This window comes from Dunckerocampus dactyliophorus, chromosome 1, assembly GCF_027744805.1.
Source record: "Dunckerocampus dactyliophorus isolate RoL2022-P2 chromosome 1, RoL_Ddac_1.1, whole genome shotgun sequence".
Classification (NCBI taxonomy): Eukaryota; Metazoa; Chordata; class Actinopteri; order Syngnathiformes; family Syngnathidae; genus Dunckerocampus; species Dunckerocampus dactyliophorus.
The window spans coordinates 42114145-42136999 of record NC_072819.1 but is presented as its reverse complement, the minus strand read 5'-3'; the positions used below and the strand labels follow the sequence as shown (position 1 = coordinate 42136999).

Below are 22855 nucleotides of genomic sequence, written 5' to 3'. Positions count from 1 at the left end.
CCCCGTCAATGCTGTTTTTAATGATGTTTCTGAACACACATGCAATACATTTCAACACTTTTTTATGGACAAGGTCACAACAGTCAGAAAATCCATCCCAAAGTTCTCAACTGCTAGTCTGGCTGACTCCCCTGTAAAACACACTTTTGACAACTTTGAGCCAATCTCCACTTCTCTTCTTAAAAAATCAGTCCAACAGTTAAACCCCACCAACTGCCCTCTAGACGTTATCCCTGCAAGGATGATGAAGGAGGTTATAGATACCATTGGTCCCAGCCTTGTTCTTTTTACAAACAGCTGCTTCAGGCTGGGTATTGTCCCCACTGCCCTTAAGCAAGCTGTAATTAGACCACTTCTTAAAAAAACTAACCTAGACCCATCAACTCTGTCCAACTTCCGTCCAATTTCACATTTGCCCTTCCTGTCCAAGGTCATGGAGAAACTTGTCTTCTCAGAACTCCAGTCCTATCTGTCTATCCATAATATTGCTAACAAATTTCAATCTGGCTTTAGAACGCGTCGCAGCACAGAATCCGCATGATTGAAAGTACACAATGACATCCTTACAGCCCTTGACGCAAAAACTCTGTTGTGCTGGTGCTTTTAGACCCTACAGCTGCTTTTGATACTGTGGACCACTCAGTCCTCATCTCCCGTGTAGAACACTGTGTTGGCTTACGTGGCTCTGTGCTTAAATGGTTCATCTCATATCTCAACAAAAGGACTTTTTCAGTAACGATCAATGACTTCTCCTCTACAACCACTCGCGTCTCTTCTGGTGTGCCCCAGGGTTCCATCCTTGGGCCTACCTTATTTTCACTATACATGCTACCATTAGGACCAATCATCTCCAGACACAACATCCATTTTCATTTTTATGCCGATGACGTACAGCTGTACCTACCAGTAATGCTCAGTGACAAGAACGCACTAAATCCCCTCCATAGCTGCCGTCATGACATCAAACAATGGCTCTCTCATAATTTCCTTCATTTAAATGAAGGAAAAACTGTTTGTACCCCCGATTCACCGCACAGTGAACCCAATTTTAACACTCCCACCCCTCTTTTTGCTCCTGCGGTTAAAAACCTTGGTGTGATTTTTGACAACAGTCTAAAATTTGATAAGCAAATTAGTTCTGTGATAAGAGCAAGTTTCTTCCACCTCAGGCTCCTGGCAAAGGTGAAGCCCTTTTTATCAAGTACGGATCTTGAAAAAGCAATTCATGCTTTCATCAGCTCGAGGCTTGATTATTGTAATGCCCTCTCACTGGAGTAAATCAGTCCCTCCTCCGCTCCAGTTGGTACAAAACACAACTGCTCGCCTTCCCATTAATGCTCCAAAATACGCCCATATCACTCCAGTTCTCCGTTCTCTCCATTGGCTCCCGGTACAGTCTAGAATAAATTTTAAAGTCCTTGTATTTGTGTTCAAGGCCATTAATGGCCTTGCTCCAGCATACTTGGTTGAGCTTTTAACTGTCCTTATTCAATCTTACCCTGTTCTTATTTGCTATAACCTGTTTTTTTACTCTTGTGAAGCACCTTGGGCACCATTGGGATGTTGTAAGATGCTATACAAATAAACTTTGATTTGATTTGATTTGATTTGATTATTAGTGCCTGTATTTACTTGGTATGGCATCGATACCACATTTTTTCAGTATCACACACCTATAGCTTACTTTCTTGTGGTAAATTTCAACCAATGGTGGAACCACAGCACCCCCCTCTGGTAGAACCACTTGAATAACAACATTGATTGTTTATAGTTTTATCATTACGGTACATTGATTTTCAGTTTATTTTTTCTTATATGTCTCTTAACCGAACAGCAAGAGGAAACAAGAAGAAGAAATAAAAATATCTCTTATACTCTCCGTTTATAATTTTTCATTCAACTCTTATATTTGGTCACATTTCACTGCTGTTCTCTATGTAAGCAAATTTAAAATACTCAGGTTGTGCATTCTTTAAACCTTGCACAACACAAAATAATAAAACGAGACAAAATGTAATGTATTTGAATTGCTTACGTGAGGCGGGTTCGGAGCGGCAGATTCTCTGGGTTCTCCTTGTACGTCAATGGCACAGGGCGGTTCATGAATGGGCATTGGAAGTGGGAGGGCCCTTCAACAGTCTTTACCAGCCGGCTGTGGGTTAAAAAAAAGTGGGTGTTGTTGAGCTGCGGTTTTGTTTGGCTCGCAATGTTTTTGAACACATGAGCAGCGGGACACCGACGACTGCACAAAAGAGCAAACATCCATCGGCTGTGCGGTGCAGGCCGGCGGCGGTGCGGTTCACGGCAGCCCAAGAGGAGTAAGACGAGGCAGAGTCTCGCCTGTGCGCCATGGGCTTCCGCAAGAAGAACAAGAGCCCACCCGCGCTCAGCCATGAATTTGTGATCCAAAACCACGCCGACATGGTTTCGTGCCTGGCCATGATCATCCTCCTGGGCCTGATGTTCGAGGTACTGTGCGGATACGATGCTGTATTGTGTTTATTTGCCGCCTAGCTGCTGCTGTGTTCCATTAGCTGAGTCGTCCTCCTTCCTCCCCATACACCCCACTGCCGAACCTCATACATCTTCCGCCAAACTACTCACATCTTATCAACATTTCTTTTTTACCTATTCTCGAACATGGCCACACCGAATGGCCGCATGACACCATAGCGCCATAGTACAGTATCATATGGATACCATACAATACTGAGGGCCCTGGTGGTAATATCACACTATACTGTATATTTAAATGGACGTACACTGCACTAAGGCACACGCATGACATTTAGCTGGCTAGATTTAAGTTTAAAAGCTCAATAATCTAAACTACCTAGAGCCACAATAAACATAGTATGTTCTGTATTTTACAATAGATGTTGAAATCAGTATTGTAATTTGGTATTTTGGGTGGCCTGGATGAGACAGGTTAGTTCTTCCCTACTGATGTGTTACTGCACGGATGTTGAGGGACTGTCTTGGCTGAGATGTCTGTTCAATATTGTGTAAAAGTCGGGAACAGTACCTCAGGATTGGCAGAACAGGGTGGTGGTCCCACTGTTCAAGAAGGGTGACTGCAGGGTGTGTTCCAGCTATAGTGGGATCACACTGGTCAGGCTACCCAGGGAAAGTCTATTTCCAGAGTGCTGGAGAGAAGGGTATGTCGAACCTCGGCTACAGGAGGTGCAATATGGTTTTCGTCCCGATCGCGGAACACTGGACCAGCTCTACATCCTTGCAAGGGTACGAGAGGGTACATGGGAGTTTGCCCAATCGGTCTACATGTGCTTTGCAGACTTGGAAAAGGCATTCGACCATGTCCCTCGCGGTGTCCTGTGGGGTGTGCTCCTGGAGTATGGGATTGGTGGCATGTGCCACTACGTGCCAATTGGTCTTGGTACAGCTGGAGCAGGAGCCTGGTTCACATTGCCAGAATTTCTAGGCGCAGCCAAGGTGTCGAGGGAGTCCAGTTTGGGGGCCTTAGGATCTCGTCTCTGCTATTCGCAGACGATGTGGTCCTGATGGCCTCATCAGGCTGTGGCCGTCAGCGTTTACTGGGGAGGTTTGCAGCAGAGTGTGAAGCTTCTGGGATGAGACTCGGCACCTCCAAATTGGAGCGTGAACTCGACAGGTGGATTGGCACAGCATCTGCACTAATGCGGTTGCTGTACCGGACCGTCATGGTGAAGAGAGAGGTGAGCGGGAAGGCAAAGCTCTCAATTTACTGGTAAATCTATGTTCCCACCCTCACTTATGGTCATTAGCTTTAGAGTCGTGACCGAAAGAACGAGATACTGTATACAAGTGGCTGAAAGGAGTTTCCTCTTTAAGGTGGCTGGACTCACCCTAAGAGGTGAGGAGCTCGGTCATCCGGGAGTGGCTCAGAGTGGAGCCGCTGTTTCTTCACATTGAGAGGAGCCAGTTGCCGTGGCTCAGGCATCTAGTCTGGATGCCTCCCAGACGCCTCCCTGGTGAGGTGTTCCAGGTATGCCCAGCCAGGAGAAAGTCCCGGGGCAGACCTAGGAGGGATTATGTCTCAACAGCTGGCTTGGTAACGCCTTGGTGTCTTCCCAGTGGAACTGAAAGAGGTGGCCGAAGACCGGGAAGTCTGGACTTCCCTACTGCGACTGCTGCCCGCGCGACCCAGACCTGGATAAGCGGAAGAAAATAGAATGGAATTTTGGGTGGCCAGATGGTGTTTTTCCAAAAATGCATTGTTCATACATAAAGGTTCTGTTTGTCACATCTTTATGCTAGATGACTGCACCCAGGGATACATAGGTTTATTGTAACACAGGAAATTGAAACAGTCAGCTGCTCAGTTTCACTCCAGACACATCATTGACAAATATATATTAGGGAAAACTATGTATAGAATATCCAAAATTGGCAACTCTAATTTGTCCATAGGTATGAATGTGAGTGTCAATTGTTGTTTGTCTATATGTGCCCTGCGATTGGCTGGCGACGAGTCCAGGTTGTACCCCGCCTCTCGCCTAAAGTCAGCTGGGATAGGCTCCAGCCTACCCCCGCGACCCTGATGAGGATAAGTGACATAGAAAATGGATAGATGGGATGTTTCCTAAGTGTTTATTCTCATTGAGTGTTGCTTGTCTTTTAAATGTACTGTACCTTAATTCCACACATCTTTTAATCAGTTTCATCTGCTTGGTTTCAATTCCAAGAGTTTTGAGTGTAGAGTTCATAACACTATGAGAATGTACAGTACAAGTCACTATATGAGTACAGTGTATGTATTGATGAAGTGAAAATATGGAGTTGGTCGCCCCTTTTTGCAGCCTAACTTTCTACTTTGATTATTTGCACCTTTTAAACTATCTGTGGAGTGATGCCATTCACTTGCTATTGTTTTTGTTTTGTCACAAGTGGATACAATCCAAACTTTGAACTAGTCCATCCACCTATTTTCCTTTCACTGCAGGTCACAGCAAAGTTTGCCATCATGTTCATCACAGTCCAGTACAACGTCACACAAGTTCTTGGTGAGTGGAAGTCTCAATCTCTACTGATCATTGCTTTGTTTTGTTTGCTTCTTTAAGTCTTTTTTGTTTGTTTGTTTGTTTGAAACATCTTTTTTTCCAGATGACAAGAAAGACCAAGTGAACCTTTACCATTATGGCCCAAAAGATGTGGCCACCGTGTTTTTTTACCTTCTGATTGCCATCATCCTTCATGCCCTGATACAAGAATATATTCTTGACGTGAGTATCCATGCTTAGAAGTCATAGTGCGTGTAATGGGCCCCTTTGTTATGGTCTGACTTACATGCTGCATTTTTAAAAGAACTTTTAGAACGACGTTATAGATAATTAGGTAACTTTTGCCACCACTTGGGCTTTGAAACTGTAATTATTCCTGCAGTCCTTTTCAAACTATAAGGGACAAATCTATAGCATATGTCTTTTCATATACAGTATTGTTCAGGATGTAGAGCGATGATACATAAAAATTGAACTTTAAAGTAAAAAAAATATATATATATATATTTACATATACATACAGTGGTATATTGGTTTTCGTAATTAGTTTGTTCCAAAAGGTTCAATGAAAACCAAAATGTACAAAAACATAGGAGATTATGTAAATCTACAGTTCCAGACACACATAAGTAATAAAAAACTACACTTGATAGAGAATAATTATACTTTTATATGCAGAAAATAATGTGAAATCATTCTAAATGACAAATGTATGGGACATATTGTTGTTTTCTTGGCTATTTTAGCAGGCGAAGTTAAGATGTCAGGTGTGTTAAGTCAGCTGAGTTGTTCAGTAAACTGAGATGAAACAAAGGAAACAGTTTTTCAGTGATGTATTGAAAATACACAAATATTTTTAGAGGAAGCGCAGCAGAGAAGGTAAAAGAGATGAGAAAGTTGAGTTAGGAATGGCCCAGTTGAACATTGTAACTCCATTTTTCATTCTAATGAAGTACCAACCTGTAATCTGTGATTGTGTTGATATTATTCTATGATACATTTGTCATAATTATTTTTCATAGCTATATTTTATTAATAGACTGCACATGAAAATGTAATAGTAATGCACATAGAAATAATTTGAGTAAAAGCAAGTTACAGCTGTAGAAAAGAACACTTTCAAAGAATGAGGAGGACAGAGGAATGTATTGAATGTATATGACGTGATAACTTGTCTCTGTGGCAGCTGGAAAAAGTGTGGGAACCCTGTCAACAATCGATAATAATAACATAGACTATGCCAAATTCACCAATATTAAGCAATGCATTTTATTCACTTAATGTGGCCAATAACCAAATTATTACGTAATCTATATCCAAAAATTACTCTTGAATTGCGCGATAGAGTAAAAAAATTGTACAGGTGTATTCTCAATGTCTTTGCTTTACTTATCTTTATTTAAGTCTCCACGAGAGCCCGACCGATAGATCTTTTTTATGACGTTTCACCGATTAATCGATATCGGTGAATATGTAACCGATATATTAACTTTTTTTGCTGCGCGGATTGTGTCGCTCCCTGCCTGTGTCTTCCTCTGCTGTCTGCTCCCTGGCTGAGTACCTGGCCCCTCCCCCTCACACACAGACAGCAGCGCTCTCGCTGCGTCGCTCTCTTTCACTCAGTTGGCTGTAGGAGGAGACGAGCACGAAAGGGAACTGCGTTTTTTGTTACACCATGGTAAACTGTGACGTTGTAAAACAATATACACCACACGTTAGTGCCACACTGTCAGGGACCGTCAAGGAGAGCATTCTAGTTTTCACGCAAGTTTTAGAAAGCGTATTGCAGCGCTTTAACGTCGTATATGTTGCATCCTTGTGAGATAAGCAGAGACGCAACGGTTAATACATATGTCCACCGTTATCTAGACTAAAGTGAAACTTCACCTCATACTTCCATGCAGGATTTACAGGGGCTCATACATTCACAAGTTAATGTCTTCATTCAAACCATTTAGAAAATGTTCAAAGTAATGGATTTAGGTGTCATTTGATATATTGCATGTTTTGAAAGCAACTTCATTGTAACATAAAATGAAGTTTAGTCCCTTGTATTAAGTCTAGAAACATGATGCATGTTTTTATTACCGGTATTTCTTATTTTTTCCTGGGCAGCATCCTTCCCGCTGTGGTTAGTGTCTCGTCAATGTAACATTACTGTCACCAAGTGACCAGAATAGCACCTATCATTCACGGCATCTTTGAATGTGTCTTCTGTAAGCCTTATTTGTATTTTCTTTCATTTAGCCAATTGTATGCTTGAAAATTCTTAATTTAGGCCAAAATGTGCTAAAATATGCACAATTTTGACTAATAGGCCATAGTCAACCACGAAACAGTGACAATTTATGAATTAATTTATTTTGAAAAACCATGATAGAGTGAAGCCGGCAAATTTGAACCTCAACGTGGCGAGGGACGAGTGTAGCGCCATTTTTAACTCGTATTTACTAGTGGTTATATTTAATTTTTTGAAGTCCTTCCTTTCTTTTCACACAGGAAGTGAACAAACTTTAAATGGCAACATTTAAACAAACAAAATACTGTATTATAAGTGTTAACATGTAAAAGATATGCCGTGAATCAATTGCTAGTAATATGGAGAAGGAGTAGGATTAAATAAGCACCGTTTCTTCCTACTTCTTTTAGGACATGTTAAGTTGTGCAAATGTAACCATGTGATGTTCCTTAATGTAACTTATTAAGCATATCTGAAACAAATACACCTTACCATACTAATACAGTATCAGTCTTGCACTTTGAACTGACTGATTCTTGTGGGTGTTCACCAAATTGAAAAACCATGTCTCAGTGGTAAAACACTAAGGGGTAATGTGAGGATGCATACAGACATTGAAGTGTTCGAACAGAAACAAACCGTGTGAGTCCGACAGTGAGTAACAGTACATATCAATTTGTCCTTAAAAATGCCAGTTTGGTTTATACACTAACTTGTAATAGGAGATACGAGACCCTGTCATGGTGACTGTAGAACACCCACTTTCATGGTGTAGAATAATTTTAGACCAGCCAGGACACGATATGTTGTGCTAATGTTACGGATGACATCCAGTGTGGTTGTGTGCAAGTACGTTTGTTGCGCTGGACATCACATTGAGCGCTCAGGCTTTTAGCTCGATGTTTAGCGCTCTCGATTCTCATTGTGCGGACTCTGGTTCGGGCTGGCTGGACCAGGCGGGTTACACTAACATGAAGGATGGTGTGAACATTACTGTTCAGGGTTGTGGTGCAGTGCTCATACAAAATGATTTATAAACACACACCTTTTGCGTACAATGTTTATTTGACTTCACTTCCATTTCACTCTGTCAACAAATGTTTTCCTCCATTGATTAATATTCACCACAGTGGCTTAAAAGTACATTTCAACTCGTATGTGGGTACCCCAAGAGCGTATAAATTCTATTATTTCTTACTGATGCTTTTATGTCAAAAGTCTCCGTGCATCACATTTTTGTGAAGTATAAAATAAGAAAAAATATGCACAATTGTATGTACATCATCTTTACGTACTCCCTATGACGCAAAACATCAAACATAATACATTTTATGTTTACAAATGTTCGTGAAAAATGTGTAAAATGAAAATGTCCATATGCAGTGCTATTATAATATGATTTCTTTCTTTTTAGAAAATTAACAGGAGGCTGCATCTGTCAAAAACCAAACACAGCAAATTCAATGAATCAGGTCAACTGGCAGCATTCTACCTGTTCTCCTTCATCTGGGGTTGCAGCATCCTGACAGCGGTATGAATGTTACAAGGGACATTAAAACATGTCTTTTCAGTCTTTCACCTATTAAAATCTTCTCTTTTTCTTTCTTTCTTTCTTTTCCTGGACAGGAGGACTTTGCAAAAAATCCCACTTTCCTATGGGAGGGTTACCCACACACTCACATGGTGTACGTAAACGTTTATTTTTTTCAGACGTTGTACAGAAATATCATGCACTGTGTCTTTGGTTCAACATCTGTTTTGTTTGTTTAGTTTTCAGGCCAAGTTTTTCTATATTTGCCAAATTGCCTATTGGCTTCACGCACTTCCTGAGCTGTACTTTCAAAAAGTGCGCAGGGTAAGTCATTCTATTTCAAAGCAATCTGCCTATTAGCGTACTGACAAAGTCCTTGTGTTAAAGGTAAAGTTAGAAAAAGTTGAGTTTCAGGCTACTTGAACTGCTGCTTTCATGTAAAAGTTGGCTCCTCTCACTTCTACATGTGCTTGCCTCCTCAGGGGGTTTTCTTTTGTCTTTTATACAAAGCGGTTAATGCCGTCTTTTAATTTAGTAAGGTGTTTTTTAAGGGCAAAGTGTTTCTATACACTTAAAAAAAAAAAAAAAAAACTTTGTCCACACACGGTTGGAGCAGAGGACGGTCAATGTTTAAATCACACTTGAAGGGGACGGGGACAGACAACTATTCACATTCACACTTACAGTAATAGTACATCTTTTTGCACCTTGGGAGAAGCTGGAGAACCCACACAAATATCAGAGAGAACATGAAAACTGCAGACAGAAACTCACAGACTCTTGTTTCATTTGTGTTATGTCTCCAGGAGGACGTCCCTCGCCAACTTTACTATATTTGCCTTTATGTTGTTCACATCACTGGTGCCTATGTCTTAAAGTGAGTATAAGTTTAACTCATTATTGGATTTAGACAAAAACTGACTAGCTCTTTGTGTAGCTTTTGTTTGCTCACACTTGCCTCATTATGATCGTCACAGACTCTTGCTGGGTTGCATGTAACGTCACATTTGGTTGCAGTTGTCAAGGACTCAAAGCACCTGGGGAGCAAGCGTAGTCGTAGCGAGACGTCAAGTGAAATCAGAGCGAAAATGAGGCAAACATGCACTGGTCTTGCATGTTGGAATCGTTCATATGTGGATTTCGGGAAAGGTTATCACAGAGTTCCCAAGATAGTCCATCATGAAGGGGAAAAAGTTCCGAAACAACAGCAGAGAATGGTGGCTGCTGAATCTGTGGCTCTCGCCGAGTGGAGCGGAGTGTGAACATGCTCAAATTTGGAGTGGTTTCAAATCAGTTCAATTAAGCAACTGCAAAATGTATACTAAAACCAACATTGAAATATTGTTGGGCTCGAAAATGGGAAATGCTAAAACCCAGTTTATATGACAGTAAAAAATGCTTGTCCGCAATAAGCAACTGAAGACTTTAAAATGTCTGTACAGTGGAACCTCAGTTAACGTAAAAAAATTTCGCCACAATATTGCCTCCCCTGCTAAAATGGCGGATGGTGGTCCAGAATCTCTTCAAAGCTGTCCGAAGCCATTTATGGCCTCCCCGAACTCCTCCCATGTCCAAGTTTTTGCCTCGGCGACCGCCAGAGCTGCAAACTGCTTGACCTACCGGTACCCGAAGGCTGCCTCCGGAGTCCCAAGGGCCAAAAAGGTTCGATCGGACTCCTCAGTTTGATGGCATCCCTCACCGCTGATGTCCACCAAAGGGTTCTGGGACATGTGGACACACTTATGCTCGAACATGGTGTTCGTTATGTGTAATCTGTGACGAGCACAGAAGTCCAGTAACAAGGCGCTGCTTGGATTCAGATCAGGGGGCCATTCCTCCCAATCTCGCCTTTCCAGGTTTCACTGTTACTGCCAACGTGAGTGCTCCAGTACATTAGTGTGACGGAGTGCATGGATTCACTCCATCACATTCAGCATTTTTTTTTATGACATCTGGTTTGCATTTATTAGTATTATAAAATACTGACATCTGCGCAGCCGGTGGTAACTGAATGGTGTCCACATTGACATGTTTGGCCCCCATACGAAAACCAGAAGTGTGATGGACAACCTCTAGATTACGTGGAGAAAACAATGGGGCAGGAGTTATATCAAATGAAAGGCATATGTGATAATATACTTTACTTATACTGTATATCTACACCGCCTGGCAAAAAAAAGGTCCCTGCTTGGATTAAACTAGGGAAATAGCAACACGTCATTTTAACTGTAACTGATGCAGTGAGTAGCTTCTCATTTGTCAAACAACCATGTCGAAATACACATTCTGTGGTCACAGAAAAGATGTTAATCTGTTTCAGAAGGGTCAAATAATTGGCATGCACCAAGCATGAGAAAGGAGATTGCCAAAACTACTAAAATGAGTTTTAAGAACTGTCCTACGCATTGTTAAAATGTGGAAGGACAGTGGGGAAACTTTGCACAGCTGTCCGAATGTCCTGTCATCAATACAACCTCTTGGAGAAAAATGAATGTAACTCTGGACAGAAACACATGTCACATTGCCAGGGCTGCAACTAACGATAATTTCCTGGTCGATTAATCTGAAGCTTGTTGCTTTGATTAATCGTGTAATCAGTTAGGCCCTATACGGACCAAATGAATATGAATGTCAATATGAATCAATGAACACAAACAGTTAGTGGTTTGGAAAAGAGGCAACAATGTCAATCACTGATTCCAAAGGCAAAGGTCAGTCTGATGTGTGTGAATATCTTGTTTTGCATTAAACATGGAAATAATGCGTCTGCTTTCATGGATGAGGAAGGAAATTTTGAAATAAAATGAAATTTCAGAGGCTGAAATCAGAAGATTTACATTTTTAAATTAAAGAACGATGAATTAAAACAATGCCAAAGCCAATGAGTGCCGTAAAAAAAAGCTAAAGGGGGTCCAACAAAATATTAGTGTGTGACCTGATTTTGGCCAGCAGTGTATGTTTTTAGATTATAATTCTGTTTTTGGCCACAAGTCATCATCTTATTAATAATTTACCGTTTTGTGACTTCCACAAGACCAATTGTATGCTGTTCCTTACTCTTTGTGTTCCTTTGTTTAGCCTCCACCGACTCGGCCTAATGTTGCTGGTCCCTCACTACTTGGTGGAGCTCCTGTTTCACGCCTCACGCCTCTTCTACTTCAGTGACGAGAACAAGCAGAAGGGGTATCATCCATAAAACCAATAAGTCATGTCATTTTATAAAGAAAAAATGTAATATCTTTCCTGAATTTGTTGTCTTTTACAGTTTCACTCTGTGGGCTTTGCTTTTTGTCATTGCTCGCCTGCTCACTCTCACCCTCTCAGTCCTGACATTTGGCTTTGGGTTGCCCCGGACAGAAAACCAAGGCTTTTCGCTGGTGGAAGGCAACTTTAATGTACTCACTATAAGGCAAGTCCCAATGACAATAATGTGCTATATAGTATTGTGTCTGTTATCGGCTGCATGTTTATACTTGACATCTGGATTTCAAATGATAGCTCTAATTGTGCTTTCATACACTCGCATTTTAGAATGCATGAAAAAATCCAGACAATGTCCATTTGGGATACTTGAGTCAACAATCACACTTTTGTATTTTTAAATATAGCAATAGAAATCATTGTATAAACATGAAGTATGAACACATGACTTTGACTGTGTCTGTTGTACGCCTTAGGATGACGTGTTTGGCCGCCATCTGCCTGACTCAGGCTTGGATGATGTGGAAGTTCATCAACTTCCAATTAAAGAAGTGGAGAGAACACAGTCAGAACCTGGCCTCTAAGAAGAAGACAGCCAGCCCAAAGAGCAAACCTCACAAAAGGGAACTTACAAGGGGTGAGTGGTTGGGCAGCCTCAAACAGAACCATGGTAGTAACTGTAAAACGGCATATTCAACAAAATTTGTTCAAACTTACAGTGATTTTCAAGCATTTCCACATGAATATAGACATGAATGTAGGTTGAGGTTTTTTTCATAGAAAGAAAGTCTGAAAAAGGCAGGTCGTCTTATATTTGGGGTCTGGAGGGCCACTAGCAGACACGACACAGAGACAAAGCTTGGATAAGTGTCTAAAATTTTGGGCAAGTCGGCAGTGAGATTATAATAATTGAGATTATGTTGCTCAATGAAACAGAGGCGTCAAACTTCGGTGTCCTGTCAATCCGTGCACCATCATGGAGTTGTGCTGCCTAGCACGACTGCGCATGCATGTAATGAAAAAAACTTGTTTTAAATGTTCTAATTGTGCATTCCTTTTGAAGGAATCTTTTACATGAGTAGAATCTTCACACTAAATAAAGCTATATCAGTGTGTTTTGTCATTTAATATGCATGTTTTACACTACAACCTATTGAAGTACTACATTTACGACTTATTAGGAATATATTCATCTTAACCCTTGTGTATGTCGCAAAATTGCGACGAGCAACATTGCCGAATTTAACAAACCATTTCTGCAAATATGGTGCCTCATGTAGTTAATACTTTACACCAGGGGTCGGGAACCTTTTTGGCTAAGAGAGCCATGAAAGGCACATTTTTTAAAAATGTATTTCCGTGAGAGCCATATTATGTTTTTTTTAACATTGAAAACAACTAAATGCGTGCATTTTAAGCTAGACCAACAATTTTAGAATAAGTCTCTGAATTTATTCTTTTTATTAACATTATCATACTGAAGCTAATCAGTAATAAATAAAATACTCCTTCTGGTGGCTTCTGGTGCTGCATGGTTTTGTAATGTACTCCGTATCTTTCTTTCTTTTCACCATCTTCTTTGTCGAAAGGCTGTGCAGAATTAGCTAGCTGACTATTTAATTAAAGGAGGGAAGATTACTTCTTGACATCTCAATAACCCAGGTAGGCTACCGCTTTATCCAGTAATAATAAGGTTTTGGTGTCTGACCCAGAAAATATCGGAAGGACAGCTGGCATTGGCTCTGGCCACCCGCATTGCAGTAGAAATTGGATGGATGGATTAAAACGCATAAGAAAGTTTTATATTTTGAACATTATTTTTTTACACTGTGATTTCTGTAATGTTTTACTCTAAAATGCCAGCCAAAAAAAAAAATGTAAATAAATTTGATCATGTTAAGACATGTTTGGGAGCCAAATGCAGTCATCAAAAGAGCCACGTCTGGCTCCCGAGCCATAGGTTCCCTACCCCTGCTTTACACCATGAGATGGCCAACATCTATAACTTCAGTCTAAGCAACATTTGTGGGCATTTTTTTTCGTCATCACAGTCCACACGCAGCATACTTGAGATTTGCAAAACCGGGGGTGGCAGGAGGGGACGTGGGGAATGTTTAAAAAAAAAAACCAAAAAAACGCGTAAATAGCAGCATACGCGGTACAATCCGCGGGACGCTCCTTGGCAAAAAATACATTGCTAACAAATAGATATGACCTGAGAATACAATGACCTGGATGACTGAGAATATTCACAGGCATAATAGATAGATAGATAGATAGATAGATACTTTACAGTATGTCTATCTATGTAATAATAGCCGTTGAGGCAGTAGTGGTGTTGAAAATGACGAGGATGATGGCTGGGTTTGCTTGAGAGATGAGGAAGAGTATCACAAGTGGATCAGACATATTGATGAGCCTGTTGAACCGGTATCGTGGAGACAGGGATCTGAGAAATTCTGAGCCTGGTGACATCATAATACGCACATTAGATTAATACTTTTTCCTATTTACTCCCATCACAAACTTTGGGTCATACTGATGATTTTTCTAATTTACAGTATGCCTTTATCTGGAACCATTTTCAAGCTACAACCTTTTGAAATGGTAATGTCAAAACTGAAAAAAAACTCTGTTAATGTGCTTTATAGCGTTATCTACTGAGTTAGTAGCTGCGTAGCCAGGTGAATATTACAGCTGTGGGAGCTGTCAGGTTGCACTACGGGATGCACAAGCAGAGGTGCTCGGCTCGTCAGAACACCACCAAAAAAAAACATCATATCCTTTTTTTTTAAATATCTTTTTATTTTTCTGATGTTAAAAACAGAATTTTAAAACCAAAAATGAAGTATTTCAGTATTTTTGTCTTTGAAAAAGAAAAAAAGGGGGTGGTCTTCTATTCCAGGTCAATACAATGATTATTTTTCCATGATACGCAATATGGGCAGAGGTATTGAAACGGAGCTATTACACCGACGGAAATCAAATATGAAAGTAACAGTATGGTTGAATTTTCATCCAAACTCAAGAGTTTCGTGAAATTAAAGTCACTGAGGCTAAGTAGTTGTGGCTCACAATCTGTTCCCAAGTTGTCAAAAATGTCCTGAAAAGTCACACGTCATTTGGAGTGCGACAAAGGGATCTGTTAATTAATCAAAAGGTGAGTTCCGAGACTTTTTGGTCCATTTGAGCATATCTAGGTCAGGATGTTTGAGGCTGCTCGTTTTGTCATTCAGCCCAGCTAATTTAGTTGTATCTGATGGTATTCTTTCTTTTATTATATTACTCTGATTCTGTTGTTTGTGTTCAGGAGGAGCTGCCAATGGGATTGTGAAGCCTGACGAAAAGACATCACCACGAGCAAGAAAAGCTAAAAACTCCTAAAAACGGAGCATGTTTTTACTGTTCTCGAAACAAAATCGCACTGAAGGCTGAACTATTCTACAGCACAGTCACTACGCCGGCCCTTCTGGCGGCGTCTTGATCCTGTATAGCTCTTCGGCCGGGGTGAGCGTGTGATTTGCAGTTCTCTACCAAAACGCTAGAGGCAGTGTTTTCTTGAGCGTGAGCGACCACAGCAGCAGTAGTGAACAAAGTTGACTGAAGCGACATCCAGATCGTTGTTGGAGCTGGAACTCTGAAACCGTCCATATTTATGTCCTATTGATTTCACTGCTCATATTTGCATGTTGCGTATTTATTCACTGAGACGCTCCTCAATTCGCACCATTTTTTTTGTTGTTTTGGCAAACTTTTTGGTGCTTTCACGGGAGGGAAAAAACGGAAATGATGTACCAAAAAAGCCGACCAATCGAGCCAACATTGGCGCGAGATATTTTGAAGATGCGCGTCATGCTCCGCCAGAGGGTTTGGAAGGGGAGCAGCCAGCGTTGCGTACGCCGGCGCCGTGATGCGGTAGCATATTTTAGCCTTGAGAAACCTCACGTAGCTGTCTTTTTGGTGTTGAGATTCCTTTTAGGAAGACTCTCACTGCGAGGTTGCTAGTCTTCTGTGTGGAGGATTGCAGGACGGAGTTTGTTTTCATGCTTTAAACAGAACAAATTTTGCAAAATATGTGTACAACTACTTTTTTGCTGTTATGACATCGAATTACACGACATTTCAGTTTCTTAATCAACAAGTTAACGTCAAGTGTTAAAGTACAGATATACTGTACAAGGTTGTTGGGTTTTTTTTTTGGATGGTTTGTGTTTTTAGTTTGGGCATTAATTAGTTAAACAGGCTGGTGGCTCACATTCCAAAAGCCTCTCTTGCACAGCACTAAAAATGGTGTTCTTGTCAGAAAACATCCCCGTCAGTCAGTCTGTGTAAATCACTGCTATTCACTGGAGGTAGTTGGTGTTGAAATTGTTAACCAATGATCATTTGTGCCTTTGAAATCCAACAATCGGATTGAGGCGCATTTTCCTAGTTTTATTTAATTCCCCCTAGCCCGGTGAACAGCTTCACCCTGCTCACACGGGCCCGTCCTGTCCGGGAGCGGTGCTGTCACCTTTTGAGGCTTCACTGTGTGTATACAGTTAAATCTAACTATCAGCATGAGCAGACACTTGAGCAAGAAACTGTGTTTGGGGCTGCAACTCAGTGTTTTTCTATGGTAACGTCAATGCATGGTGGTTTGAACACACTATGGCTAACTCCTACTTGTGCTGTTGAGTTTGCTACTCTCTCTCTCTCACACACACACACACACACACACACAAGCATTCAGTGGCCTTTTTACAACTGCTGCAAGAGGGTTATTTATTTTTGTCATAGACTACAGATAGTTAGTATAACCAGCAAACACAGCGGTACATAGCAACTGTGTTGAGTTAATCCAAACAATACAATCCTTCTTCAAGTGTCCTTAAAATGTCAGTGAGTTGTCTCACTTGTTTTTGCTTGTGTGCTTCTTCCATTTGACTTTTTTTTTTTTTTTATATCCTGGGATATCAGGGCATGAGTTGTTTCTCCACTTACATCCCATGTTGCAGTGGGAGGTGTTTTTGTGTGTGTGTTGTTCTGGTTATTGTGTACTGTATATGTGTCAATCAACTTGAATTGTGGTGACAGCAATGTTTACTGCTTGTCCAGTATAAAAGAAAGTCTGTGTGCAGAGCATGTGACAATCTGCCCATTAAATCACTCCACTCCACTCTACATGCGTCTTGACCGCTGCCCGCTTTTAAACCTGGCCAGTCCGATAGTTATGTGTAAAATGCTATGTTGCAGATAGCCGTGTGTTGTAAGTTATTGGTTGCTAAATGTTGAGAGCATCACTTTTCCAGTGTTCTTGAGATATGGAGTGCTCCTGTTAAGACACCTTCCTCTGTCCTCTCATTGACCGTTTGGAGTTTAAATGTCGAACAGGGAGGAAATAAAAAAAAAAAAAAAGAAAGAAAAGAAATCCTACTCCTTTTAGTTCACCTTAGACTTGGACGGCCCAGTGGCAGTGACACGGGATGGAAGGAAGAGCTGAGGACATTTACCAGCCTCTTACTAAACTGTCTCAGATTTAAAAGGCATCCTACACTGTAATAAGTGTCAGATTTAAAGCTATTTTTATGGGGTTGGGGCTCTCGACAGCAGTGTTGTTCTGCATCCAAACTGGTCTGAATTGTTTGTGATCGAAGAATGAAGCTTGCTGAACTAGTATGGATATATAGTTTTGTTTGTGTCAAATGTTTGTTTCACTTTTAATGGCCTTATTTAAAGCAAATCTCAGTTGCCTCTATGCTGTAGCTTCCACATTTTATCCTACCCTTTCTTTTTGACCTGTCCTGAATTCTAAATGAATGACAAAAACTTTCAAGGCTTGCTCGTGTGTTCAATCTGGCTCTGAATTATGAAGTCATTTGTGCAATTTTTTAAAAAGGCACTTTTTTCCCACACCTTCACATCTTTGACATTGTGTGTGAGAATTAAAAATTGGAGGTTGAGTTTGAATGAAATTTGCCATTTTAACTGCGTTATATTAACTATACGAGCAATGTGGTAACAGTTGCTAATGCCTTTGACCATGAAATTGTTATCCAAAAATTTCATCCAATTGTTATTAATTCTGCACAGGACTTCATTTGCTGCGTGTTACCTGATCATGTATTTTTCTTTTTGAATATGTTGTCTCTAAAATGTTCTGATGATATATATATATATATATATATATAAATGCAGTATATATTTATTCAAATTATTGTGTGTTCTAATCACCTTTTCTTGTCACATTTTTTTTTATTTTGAGTAAAACATTTTCTTCATTACACAAGACTTTTGCATCCACTTGTATTGTTGAAACGCTCTCAGTAGAAAAGCACGTTCACACGTCATTTTAATAAATATATCCGATAACTATATATAATGATAATGAGTGGTGATGATGCTTTATGCCCTCCTTACTAATAATCCTAAAAAGAATTTGGTAATTTAAGCATGTTTAACTAATCATTGATATCCATCCATTCATTTTCTATGCCGCTTATTCTAATTAGGGTCGCGGGGCTATGCTGGAGCCTACCCCAGCTGACTTCGGGCGAGAGGCGGGGTACACCCTGGACTGGTCGCCAGCCAATCGCAGAATCATTTATATTGATTTGATAATGCCTTCGTCTTACAACACCACCAGAGGGCATCCCTGAGCTTTTTTTGTTTTTTTGGCCGGCGGGACAGAAGCAGTCTGCAGGGTAGCTGCACATAAACCTGCATTAATAAATCATTTGTCAGTGTGAGAAAGATGGAAACATTGCCTTCTCAAACAATATCCAGCTCAGTTCAAATGATTTAGTCTTCAGCAGTCAATTCACCAAATCAGACATTTTTGCTTTATAAATCTCGATGTGGGTGTTGATGACCTCGGCCTTACCTCCACCACAGTCGTACAACTTGACTGCTGTGCCACTAAACATGACGTATGTATTCATAGATTGTGAGGAATGAGCACCGCCCAGAAAAGAGACACCTGCAGCTCAGTGTTCACGTGTTGTGCTGCTTCAGAGTAATGGCTATTCTCCGGCCAAGCAGACAGCATGATGGATCAGTAAGAGGAAGGCTTGAGCTCTGCAGTGTCAGCACAAGGACAGGAGTTCACACACACATTCTCCATCAAGCACACACAAACCCATCTACAGCCCAAACATACATGATCTGGATTATCTGGAGTGTGCTTGAGAGGCAAAATGTCCAGGACGGAAGAGGGTGGTGAGTGTTCCGACCCCATCGATTCCTCCCTTGCAACCAATGAGGATAAATCTCCCTGAATTGTCAGTATTATGTGTAATTTCCATATAAATTAACTTCATTAAAAGTGGAGTACTTTCTGATTTAACAAAGCTCATTTTAAATTCTGTATTTAATAGGACATGTAATCCCAGACATGCAGACAAATAGCCACCATTATCCAGGCTGGAGCTTGTGCATTTATGTATCCGTGCATAGTCTCTTTTAAGTATTGTAGTCCTCCAGCATTGTTTTCATTGATTGTCTCAGATGAGCAAATTGGGCAGCAGCTGCTCTCAGAGACTTTTTTTTTTTCATGCAGTGTCCTGTGAAGTGCAGAAGAGACCGAAGACGTTCATGGCCTCGCAGCTATTTGGGGCGCCAGCAGACCAGACGAGTGTGTTTGAGGTGGCCAGTAGAGCAGGTGCGCAACGATGAAGGACAGAGTGTAGAAGGGAAGGAAAGATCTGTAGGCATCAGAAACAGGGGGAATGGAAAGTAGATGGGAGTTAAGAAGACGTGTTCATGGAAGCGAGGAAGAAAAACAGGCAGCAATGCAGAGCATGTGATCAGATTCACTTTAGTATTGACAGTAATAATGGGCAGAACAGTGTGTGCTTGTGTGTGGTATAAAGAAGTGCACGTTATCCAACCAGTGTCTTTCAGAATAGGTATAAATTGGATGTATAGGAAGATGTGAATGGAGAACAACTAATGACTGTGTGGGAGGGGGAAAAGGTAGAATTATATAGACATATTTGCCTCTCTGCGAATTACTACCTTATTGTGGTGGAAGGGCTTGAGTGCCCGAGCGATCCTTGGAGCTATGTTGTTCGAGTCTATATGCCCCTGGCAGTGTCTCCCAAGTTAAACAGGTCCTAGGTGACGAGCCAGAAAAAGAGTGATTCAGAAGACCCTACGGAAAAAAACATTCGGAGAGATGGCACCTCGCCCGGGCGTGGGACACCAGGGCCTCAGCGTGGACCCGAGGCTGTTCACCCATGGGGCCCAGCCCAAAAAGGCCACAGCTCAAGAGGTGCTGGACCTTGTTCTACTCTGGAGTTGATACGGGGAGAGGCAGTGAGCTGGCATGGGCTTATTAATAGCTTATTAATAGCACCCGGCTATGTGTCTACGTGTTGGAGTCACCCACAGCGAACGACAAGGATACTTCCCTACACCTCTGAGTCAGGAAGAGACTGACTGTTGTTTGTGTGAATGCACCAAACCCAGCACAGAGTACCCAGCCTTCTTAGGGGCCATCAGTGCAGTGCTGGAGAGCATCCCCACTGGTGACCCTGTGGTTTTCCTTCAATGCCCATGGAGGGGCATCATTGGGAGGAACGGTGTCCCCGATCTAAATCTGTTTGTCCGTAACAAACACCATGTTCGAACATATGGATGTTCAAACACACAACATAGGGATGTCCATAAGTGCACCTAGCATCCATCCATCCATCTTCGATGCTGCTTATTCTCACTAGGGTTGCGGGGATGTGCTGGAGCCTATCCCAGCTGACTTTGGGCGAGAGGCAGGGTACAACCTGGACTGGTAGCCAGCTAATCGCATGGCACATATAGACAAACAACCATTCACACTCACATTCATACCTATGGACAATTTAGTGTCGCGATTAACCTAACATGCATGTTTTTGGAATGTGGGAGGAAACCGGAGTACCCGGCGAAAATCCATGCACGCACGGGGAGAACATGCAAACTCCACCTAGCACCAGGACACCTTAGGCCACAGGTCTACGATCAACTTTATAGTCAAATCATTAGTAGTGATGTGCGATACCAGTGATTTTGTTTCCGATCCGATACCAATATTTTGTGCAAAGTCACTTAATATGTCTGGTAAATTTTAATTTGAAATAGTGTTGTATTTCTTATCATAGCATAAAGAATACAATATATTTAATTAATTTATTCATTAAAAAAGGAATAATTTTCATAATTAATTTTTAAAATAATTTATTTTAAACCATGAAGTATTTTGAGGTAGCAGGGCGATATATGAAAATTGTATTTTAAACAATAAAAAAAGTAAAATAATAAAAAACATTAAAATAAATGTTTAATTAATAACTACCATTAGAATGAAAACCTTATTCACAATTCACACTTGGCTCCTGGCTCCATTTCAACAGGTAAACGGTTCAGACAAACATTACGTCAAATGACCGAAGTATCAAAAGTAATATTTTGATTTCTGAAATGATTTTACAGCATAAAGTGCTGGTATCGGAAGTATAAATATTATAGTATCGATCTTCACATCACTAGTCATCAGACCTGCATCCGCATGTTTTGGACATACGAGTGAAGAGATGGACTCGGCCATCAACTGGTCATCACCTGCTGATGAGTTGGATTAGATGGCAGCTGAGTATGACGGACAGACCTGGCAGATCCAAATAAGAAAGTGAGGGTTTGCTGGAAACATTTGGCAGCGTCTCTCGTGATTCGAGTCTTCAACTCAAACCTCCGACAGAGTTTCACCTGCATCCGGGTGGAGACCGAGGATACTGAGTCTGAATGGGCCAAATTGCATGCCTCCATTGCTAAGGCAGCCGATAGGAGCTGTGGTCGTAAGGTCAAGTGGCAGCCATGACAGCAACCTCCGAGCTCGATGGGTGGACACAAGAGGTTAGGGGGGCTGTCAAACTGAAAGAGTCTGACCGTGGATGGCTTGTGGGACTCCTGAAGCAGTTGGCAGGTACCGGAAGGCGGCGGCTTTGCATCTGAGTGTAAAGCTTCTGGGATGAGATTTAGCACCTCCAAATCTGAGGCCACGACTGGAAAAGGGTGGATTGCACCCTCCGGGTTGGGAGTGAGGTCTTACCCCAAGTGGAGTTCAAGTATCTCTGTATCTTGTTCAGTGAGGGAAGACTGATGTGTGAGATTGATAGGCCAATCAGCGCCGTGTCTGCAGTAATGCAGTGACTGTACCAGACTGTCTGGTGAAGCGAGAGCCGAGAAGGCAAAGTTCTCTATTTACCGGTCGATCTACATTCGTACCCTCACTTTTGGTCACGAGTTATCTTGTTCAAAAGAACAAGATTGCGGATACAGGCGGTCAAGTTAAGGAGCTCAAACATCCGGGACAAGGTCAGAGTAGACCTGCTCCTTCACACTGAGAGGAGCCAGTTGAGGTGGCTTGGGCATCTGATCTAGATGTCTCCTGGACGCCTCCCTGGTGGTGGATTCCAGGCATGCTCAGCCGGGGGGAGGCCCCGGGGTAGACCAAGGACACGCTGGAGGGATTATGCCTCGGCATCCCCGTGGTGGAACTAGAAGAGGTGGCTAAAGACAAGGAGTCTGGGTTTCCCGACTTCGACTGCTGCCCCTGCGACTCGAACATGGCTAGGACAAGGAAAATGGATGGATGGACGGATGCTTATATGGATATATTGGTGCCTGGATGTGTGATGGTTGTTTTAAGCAAAAATATCTGTACTATGTCTATGATGTCCCCTCTGATAGACTGCCGACCAGTCCAGGGTGTACCCAACTCCTAGCACAAATTAACCTGGGATAGGCTCCAGCTCACCCATGACCCTGAACAGGACAGAAAATAAATGATCATAAACATTATGCACAGGCCAATTATGGTGCGGTCCGACCTTGCATTTGAAGTCTGACAAAGACATATTGTGATCAGTT

General features: G+C 41.6%; 1 protein-coding gene across 1 annotated transcript; it reads left to right on the top strand.

Moving 5' to 3' along the window:
• The first annotated feature begins 2097 nt into the window (after positions 1-2097).
• On the top strand, positions 2098-16944 carry zgc:113278 (Translocating chain-associated membrane protein 1-like 1-like). Its single transcript, XM_054775348.1, has 11 exons — positions 2098-2469; positions 4943-5003; positions 5104-5222; positions 8654-8770; positions 8866-8924; positions 9010-9094; positions 9577-9647; positions 11849-11953; positions 12036-12179; positions 12448-12608; positions 15282-16944. The coding sequence occupies exons 1-11, from the start codon at positions 2350-2352 to the stop codon at positions 15353-15355; spliced, it is 1116 nt and encodes a 371-aa protein (XP_054631323.1). The 5' UTR covers positions 2098-2349; the 3' UTR covers positions 15356-16944.
• Positions 16945-22855: the final 5911 nt, after the last annotated feature.

Coding starts and splice junctions, on each gene's coding strand:
- zgc:113278 (XM_054775348.1), top strand. CDS start 2,350: ATGGGCTTCCGCAAGAAGAACAAGAGCCCACCCGCGCTCAGCCATGAA. Junction 5,223..8,653: donor TACAAGAATATATTCTTGAC/GTGAGTATCCAT, acceptor CTTTCTTTTTAG/AAAATTAACAGGAGGCTGCA. Junction 12,180..12,447: donor TTTAATGTACTCACTATAAG/GCAAGTCCCAAT, acceptor TGTACGCCTTAG/GATGACGTGTTTGGCCGCCA.